At 45.3% G+C, this 8,137-nt stretch overlaps 1 protein-coding gene across 1 annotated transcript in view; it reads left to right on the top strand.

The window, feature by feature from the left end:
• pax3b (paired box 3b) overlaps positions 1–8,137 on the top strand; it is a gene marked incomplete in the record, with an annotated part of 23,770 nt that overhangs the window by 8,452 nt on the left and 7,181 nt on the right. Inside the window, 4 exon segments of the mRNA XM_024277580.2 lie at positions 4,582–4,781; positions 5,068–5,233; positions 5,824–6,029; positions 7,679–7,958. Of these exon segments, the coding sequence (XP_024133348.1) occupies positions 4,582–4,781; positions 5,068–5,233; positions 5,824–6,029; positions 7,679–7,958 (852 nt within the window).

Below are 8,137 nucleotides of genomic sequence, written 5' to 3'. Positions count from 1 at the left end.
GGGGCGCAACATGTCAGAGCCACAATTTACCCCTCGCTATTAACCCCCGGCCCCCAGAAGAGTTATCGGGATGTCCGACGAGGGATGTAAATAACCCACATATGGTCAGTCAATTCCCCACAGCCCCTAAATCCAGGTTGGACGCCGTTGCTCCTTCTCTGCATGCTCCTGCTTGCCTCTACTGTCTCAGCGGACATGTTGAAGCCTTTGTGTCCCCAGTAGACCCCCCCCCTCGTCCCAGCTATGTTGAAGTCTTTCCAATAGACTGTTTCAGTCCTCTTTCTGCTGGCTTCTCCCTCGTCTGGGATGGCGAGCACGCTGGGAGCCATTTTGTGTTTTCTTGGCCGTGGAGTGGTTGTTTTGGCTCAGAGCCCCCCCTGCCTGCCTGCCTGCCTCTCAGGGCTTCAGTTTGGTTAAATTAAACAGTTTTCTTTTCTCCTTTTAACCCCCACCCGCCCTCCTTTTCACTCGCTCTTCGTAAAGTTCTCCCAGCCTCTTCTAGGCCTTCTTGCGCTCTCAGGGTTCTGTTTTGCTGAGCTGACAAAAGCAAAGATCACGTCTGTAACTCTGTAAGACTGGAGGATTGATATGTAGTGAAGTCAGGTGTTTACTGGGGCAACGTGTTGAGGTGTAGCTCAGAGAGGATAATTTGATTGACCCAGGCTTTAGTCGGTGCCAAGAAGATAAAATCAGATCGTAGGGATAAGAAGGCCAACAGAGCACTCAGAAGAGGTAATGTACAGTATGCACTAAAGTTGATTTGGCATTCTATGTTTCTATATTTCCAAAAAAAATCACATATTTTGTGTTTGGATTTGCACAAAAATGGAAAATGAGTAATGTGGCTTTAAGTTCTCATAGGAGAAGAAGAAACTTGATGATCTGCTTCATGTTTGTTCGTCTCCATAAGCCTCAAGTTATGAGGAGGGATCCCCATGGGTGCATTTACAACCACAACAGCCCCTGTCGCCCCCCACTTCTCCACCGACCGCCTCAGGTGCTCCTACAGTTCCCTCTGGAAACACATGCATTTTTTTTTTAACAGTAAGGACTTAAGGAGGGGGGCACAATGCCTGAGGCTATGCCTCATCTACCCCACCCATCCCCAAGCTTTTTTTGCAGAGCTGCTTTATGCACCCCCCCCCACCCTTCTCAAGGCCTCCCAAGCTCCCCCATGGGGCAGGTGACAGGCCTCCTCTGTGAAGGGCTGAGGGAGCCATGACGGATTCCACAGATGGAGCGTGGAAATCGCCGGCAAAGACCTCAGCTCTGTGGAGCAACAAAGAGCCTGAGAGTCGCAGAGAGAAATATGAGTGGAAATGAGAGCGATGGGGGGACGGAGGACAAAGAGAGGGTGGGAGAGGAGGGAGGAGAAAGTAGCGCTTGTTTAAGGAGAGTTGTGTGCCAAAGCCAGGAGAAGGTGGAAACGTGCAGATTTTGTTTGTGATACTTTCAACCCTCCGAGATCGCAATCGTTTCAAGCTCAGATCTGCAGATCTTCTCATGACCTGCTGACGTTCAATGAAGTTACACCAATCTAATGAGCGACGTTTGAGAGGTGCCACTCTGTCGCTTCCTCCGAGGAGCGGGAGAAACCCCGGCCGCAGGCAGAACCAATAGGTAATTCCAAAGTGATTAAAGATTTTCCTCCTTCTGCTTTCCCAAGGCCCCAATCCCTGTGAAATGCTGAGGAACGTGCATGCTGGGGATGGGGGGGGGTTAAGGAAGGGGGAGACATTCCTCTTGGCCTTCTTTGCAGAAACTGGAGGGGGAGGCTACAAAAGGCCTCGTCTCATCTTTTTCGACCCTCCAAAGCCTCTCGCTGCTCACCCTGAATTCTTCCTGCTCCATCTTCAGATCGGTTCGCGCTGATCTCATCGGAAAAAAAATAAAAAACAGCTGATTTGGAAGCCCGACAGCAGTGGCTCTGTTCCTCCTCCTGCTCCAGTTTGAGAAGCTGCTCCGGAGAGCAAAGACGACACAAATATTCTGTGAAAAGCTCAAGGCAATGTCTCAATTTCTCGCTCTCCCCCCTTTTGAAAATATTTCAGCTATTGGCTCCCTCATGCTTGAATGTTTCTTTACCAATTTGCTCCTAATGCATGTTAAGTTGACTCCCACTGCTATTGGTGCTGTGAGGAGAAAATCGCCAACGGGGGGAGAAAGGATCAGTTTCACATGAGGGGCCCTGAGCTATTTGGGTTCTCTTGTATTTTATTGTTGCTTCTGAGGGGGGGAACTAATACAGTGTTGCACATGAAACTTTCCCAATGTTGAGGGGGAATTAATTAGGTGCAACACAAAAAGTGGGCGCTTTGGCCTTTGGTGAACCCAGAAGGGAACCAGTGGAGTGTTTAAAATGCTGCGGGTTCCAATCTATGCTGGATCATAGAGTAGAATTCACTAAGGTATTAATACTAATCTGACAGAGATGAAAGTAAAAAAAAAAAAAAAAAAAAAAACTATAAAAGCTGTCAAGATGATGTCAGAGGATCAGTCAACCGGAAGCAAAATCTGCTCAGATTAGAAAGCAAAACAGATTTTAAATTCTTTAGAATCAGATTTAATTCTAGTTTAATTTGTCATCCAGCTTCCACTAATATTTCTTTTAAGAAAAGTTAGTAATTGGCTCAGGAGGATTTGGTTTCAGCTCTGCTTCTATGTAGAAAAAAAGGTTGGAAGTCATCACATTTGAAGGCTTAGACCTCTGCTGCACAGTTTCAGCTCCAGTGGTTTTTATTTAGTTTTTAGCTCCATTGAAAGAGGCTGAAATCTGCACTTTTTCAGTTTCAGTTCACATGTTACTTTTGTTCCATTTTAAGTCGTTTAATGGACTTTAAAACTTTGAACTGAAAAAAATACCTGTACGATGTATTTTATACCTAAAAAATGATTTAGTCCTAAACCTTGCATTTGGTGTGTTCTCAGACTGGGATCCACCAGAGATTTCTGTTCTGGATCAAAGCTTGTAAACAAAATCACGTGACTAAAGATCTCTCACTCATTGGCCTACAGTTATGGGGGCAGGTCAAAACAAAAAGAGAAAGATGGAGAGGCTGCACTATTTAAATACTTGTCAAGATAGTTTACTTATTGAAACTTTTTATTTCGCTGGTCAGTTTTGAACATCTGTATCAACGTCAGGTTCAACACTTTTTACTGCTATTTTTGTACGTTGAAGGCATTCTGCAAGGTGGTTACTGGGGACCCTACAGCTACAAGCTACAGGATAAGTGTTTGTCACATATGAACTGTCAGTAAAACAGTGTGAGAAGCAATGTGTATCATGTTAAAAGTTTTGTTTTAATGAGCCTGCATTAATCCAACCACATTTCAATCAGTTACTCCACATTTGTCCGCTAATGACCGGCTACGGTGGCTGTTTTGGTTCAGTTATTTTGTTGACTGTGGAATCTCAGAGTGAACCGATGTTCAGTCTGATTGGAAACGGACCAAGATAACCTCGAAAGACGGGTCAAAGAGTGGTTCCTGGTCCTGGACCAGGGTTTCCTTGCCTGTATTCAGACTGAAACTTTGTTCGGACCAAATGTCTGAATACAACCTTAAAGTTTGGAGTGTTCTAAAACTTTGGACCTGCACTTTTGAAGATGCACTTTTGTGAAATCTTAACTGATTTTATTTCAACTTGTACAAAAAAAAGTTCTCCAGTGTTTTTTCCATTCAAGATTAGACTAAACTACAGTAAGTAGAGTCCTGGATTTAATGGCAAGTTGTAAATTAGCAACATGCGGCATGAAAGGGTTAATGGGCTTTAACAGGTTGACAAAAGTTGGACTCCAAATAAAGAATTTGTTCATTTTCACCTTAATCCAAACAGAGCATCCATGTGTTTGATAATCACTTGTTAAAAAGGTCAGGTCGTTTTCTATCAGATTTTAGTATCACAGTTCACAAAGCCCTCACAGGAAGGGGTTGATAACATTATATGAACCATCTGCTTTAAATGAATCAAGAAGTTTGGAGACAAATCATAGAAATCTGTTATCACTTTGTTCATTTTCTAGATTTCTCAACTTGTTCAAAGTTTGTGTTTGTGATTCATGGGAATAATTTACCAAAGGTTTGCTCATCATAAGTGCAATACCAATTCTGTGGGTAATCCAAGCAAACCTTTTGTCAAATTCACACTTTTTTAAAAATTTAAAATGGTTTGAGCCGAGTGAAATGTTTTATTTATTCTCTGTTAGTGTCCAGTTAGATCCTAACCTCAGGATTTGGGCCTTTTGCTTCAAAGCAGTTTACTCTTCACACACTCAGAAAAGGTCAGAGGAAGTGTGTCGGACTTGTGGATTTCAGTCCAGGTCTGTCGGGTCCAGATCCAGAGGAGCAAAATGATCATGATTGGTTGATTTTGGTTGTGCATTCGTATCACTAGTAGAAATTATTTAGAAAAAAGAAGTTGACAGTTTGAGATTCAGTTATCAAGAGCAACAAACACTAAATTCCTGTTTGTTCTGCAGCATCAACACTCCAGAGTTTGGATTTTTCTTGGACTTTTCAGATAAATTATTCAGTTTTTCTTGAACAAATTAGGAAATTCTTCTTTTTTTTCTTTACCAGCTAGCCATTCAGACGACGGTTCGGATGTTGAGTCGGAACCGGATTTGCCACTGAAAAGAAAGCAGCGGCGCAGTCGGACCACCTTTACCGCAGAGCAGCTGGACGAGCTGGAGAGGGCCTTCGAGAGGACACACTATCCTGACATCTACACCAGGGAGGAGCTGGCTCAGAGGGCCAAGCTCACTGAAGCCAGGGTGCAGGTACAACAGCAGAATGAAGATCCACAAACATTTCTGTTGACACACTGACTAGTGTAAATGACTGAAAAGACGTCAAAGCTAATTGCTTACTAGAATTTGGGAAAAAAGCCACAGTTTTTGAATCAAGAAACACTCCCTCAGTCTCAGAGAGGAGCTCTCAATCTTTTCTGATCTCAAAGTTCATCCTGGACTGTTGTCCAGCGTTCGTACTTGTGCGTTTTTCAAAAATATCCTTAGCTGATCTGTTCATGAGGTTCTGTTCTCTGTGGTCTTTTTTTTTTTCTAGGTTTGGTTTAGCAACAGAAGAGCGAGGTGGAGGAAACAAGCTGGAGCCAATCAAATGATGGCGTTTAACCACCTGATCCCGGGAGGTTTCCCAGCCTCAGCCATGTCCAGCATCCCACCCTACCAGCTCTCCGACAGCGCCTACCCTCCCTCATCCATCGCACAAGGTGAATCCACATTTCTGAATCCAAAGACGTGTGGAAAACAAAGACCTGCTTATATGTCTAGAAATTCTTTGTAACAAACTACATAATAATCTTCTGTGGCATTACTGAAACCTTTGAAGTCGGTCTTTAAAGATCAATCACTTTGTGGAAATTTGTGAAGAAAATCCACACAAAACGTCTTGTGTTTTCAAGATTTTGGTGCTGCTGATGCTCCAAATTTGGAGTCTTTAAAAGTCTTTGGGGACTTTTTTTTACATTTAAGCCCTGATGTTTAGAGATTTTCAAATGAAATATTCAAAAAAATATCTCCTGGGCAAAAAGGAGCCAAAGTTATGGATCTGCTCGTGCCACGTGTCCCTCAAAAGCCGCCGGTGCAGCAGCTGACTCCAGTGTCTGCAGCCTTATAGCCACGGAGTAAACAGGCTGAAGCTGGTGTCTGTCTTTTTTGTTTCTTTAATATCCTTTGGGCCCCACATGTGCACCTCAGTAATGTCAACAATGCCGCTGGTTTGAGTCTGGCAGATGTAGCCCGTCACTGGTTTAACCTGTCTGGCTGAGGGACGATCACATCCGTCTTGTCTTTGGAACAGTGTCGGAGCCACCCAGCACAGTGCACCGTCCCCAGCCTCTGCCCCCCTCCTCCAGCCACCAAGCCTCCGCCGGTGGAGGTCAGGGAGAAGGAGGCTCTGCCTACTGCCTCTCCTCTGGACGCCACTCCTTCTCCGGCTATTCAGACAGCTTCGTGAGCCCTGGAGGACCAAGCAACCCCACTATAGGAAATGGGCTCTCCCCACAGGTGAGACACAAATACTTGAAGAGTTTGTATTTGAGCTGCTTTCTGGGTAACAGAAAACAGCTGGTGTTTACTTGTAAACATTTGGGTGAAAGAGTGAAAAGACTAAAGTTAAAGTTTGCTGAATAAAAGGGTTGGAAGTTGACTTGTATCCCTGAAATGTCGAGCACAAAGGGCGTCTTACTGTGTGACAAACGAGAAGCCAAAAGACAATTAGAGTCCATTAATTCTGGCATGAAGTCCCGAGGTCTCTGCACTGAAGTGGAAGGACCAGCAGAAGAAGGAGGACTTATGACACTAACAGGCAGAAAATCAAATTTCAAGCAGGCAAAGTTGTAGATTTGCTGAAGAGTCAGAACGGCGTCACATTCAAGAGCAAGCAGAAGATCAGCTGTTTTCATCCTCTGTCTTTGCTGCTTTAATGAAAAACTCCCAAGCAGAGGCCGACCTCAGACGATTCCGTCAGTCATGTGATCATGTTGTCAGCAGTTTGAATGCCGTAGCAACAATGTTGTTAAGATATAAGCGGTTAGAGCCCGATCAAATGCATGTGTGCACTCAAATACTGGCCTTCCAGCAGTGGTGGGGGGAGTTTTCCACGATTGCATCCTTAAAAAGTGCCCCCCTCTCGGCGTTCTTCCACGTGAAAGTGAGGCTTTCATTTATTTGTATGTATCTCATAGTGCAGGAATGTGCAGTTTCAGATGTTCCCCGACATTCCTCCCATCTCAGACTGAGATGCTCCGATGGAGGCCTCCAGGAACGACTGGAAGAGTTTGGATTTGCATCACTTTTCCAGTTGAACATTTGCTATCAGGATCCAGGATTTCCGATGGCTCGAGTAGCTGCTGCTAGCTTCTCCCATTCCTGATGGCGGTTTGAAGCGACCCGTCCAAGGAAGCACAACTGAAGCCATCATGGACTCCTCCACTCACCTCTCCTGCTTGGGAAATGATTTAAGCAGGACCATGTGTGTGTGGATGTGGAATTATATGTCACTTAGAGGACGCAGAGGGCAGCATACCTGCTTCTGATTAGAACTACAAGAACCTCCAGGCCTCTGCTCCGTTCTGGAGAAGGTGGGATGTGATACATTTGGAGGTAACAGATGCCCTCACTTTGAGCTTGATAGAGTTAGTCTCACTTCCTTTGAACGGTTGATCCGCCTCCTCCATGACGGCAGGTGAATTCAGAGGCTGCACGGGGGTTGTTGGTTTGTTTTGAAGAACACTTTGACCTGGGGCTCTTTTCCGTTCTTTCCAGGCCAAAAACATTTCCCCAAATTCGATTATCTGTTTTCTAATAAAGACCAGGAAGATTTCTCAAATGGTTTGGGCACGGGCCCCTCTCATGTGCACGTTAAGATAAGCCGTTATCTTCTACCAGGACTTTGCGGAGAAGGAATCTCCGAATGAGTGGAGCTATGGATCCGAGACAAATTGCCTAATTCCTCCGTTCTGCTGTTATCTTCATCTTGAATAGACTCGCTGTGAGCCTTCTGATGTCAGCGGCGGGGGATTTCCTCAGTATCCGAGTGGCTGTTTGTTCCTGTGTTTGTGTATTACTGTGTAATACACCCCCTCCTCTGGGGTGCCCGGATGCTGTTGGACTCACAAAAACCAAAAACTGATTTTCCTCCTCCCCCCAATCAGGTGATGGGTCTCCTAAACCCCGGCGGGGTTCCGCATCAACCCCAAAGCGACTACGCCATCTCCCCGCTGACGGGTGGCCTGGAACCCCCCACCGGCATGGCGGCCAGCTGCAGCCAGCGCATGGACCACATCAAGGGTTTGGAGGGTCTCACCAGCGTACCCTCCATGTCGGCTCTGCCCTCTCTGCCCAGCTCGCAGTCTTACTGCCCCCCCTCGTACAGCTCACAGGGCTACACCGTCGACCACGTGGCGTCCTACCAGTACAGCCAGTACGCACAAAGTAAGGTCAATAGTCTTCTTTTTGCTTTCACAACATTTTCTTTGAGTAAGGGGACCAGGAAGCTTCTTCAGCTTCAGCACACAGTCACACGAACAGAACCAGAGCTGAAAAATGTAAAACTTTTCACAAAGTTTAACAAGTATTTCCTGTTTCAGTTTTATGCTGCAGAAACTTGTGCT

Source organism: Oryzias melastigma, linkage group LG13 (genome assembly GCF_002922805.2).
Source record: "Oryzias melastigma strain HK-1 linkage group LG13, ASM292280v2, whole genome shotgun sequence".
Lineage (NCBI taxonomy): Eukaryota > Metazoa > Chordata > Actinopteri > Beloniformes > Adrianichthyidae > Oryzias > Oryzias melastigma.
The sequence above is the reverse complement of the archived record's forward strand: the minus strand, read 5'-3'. Positions and strand labels throughout refer to the sequence as shown.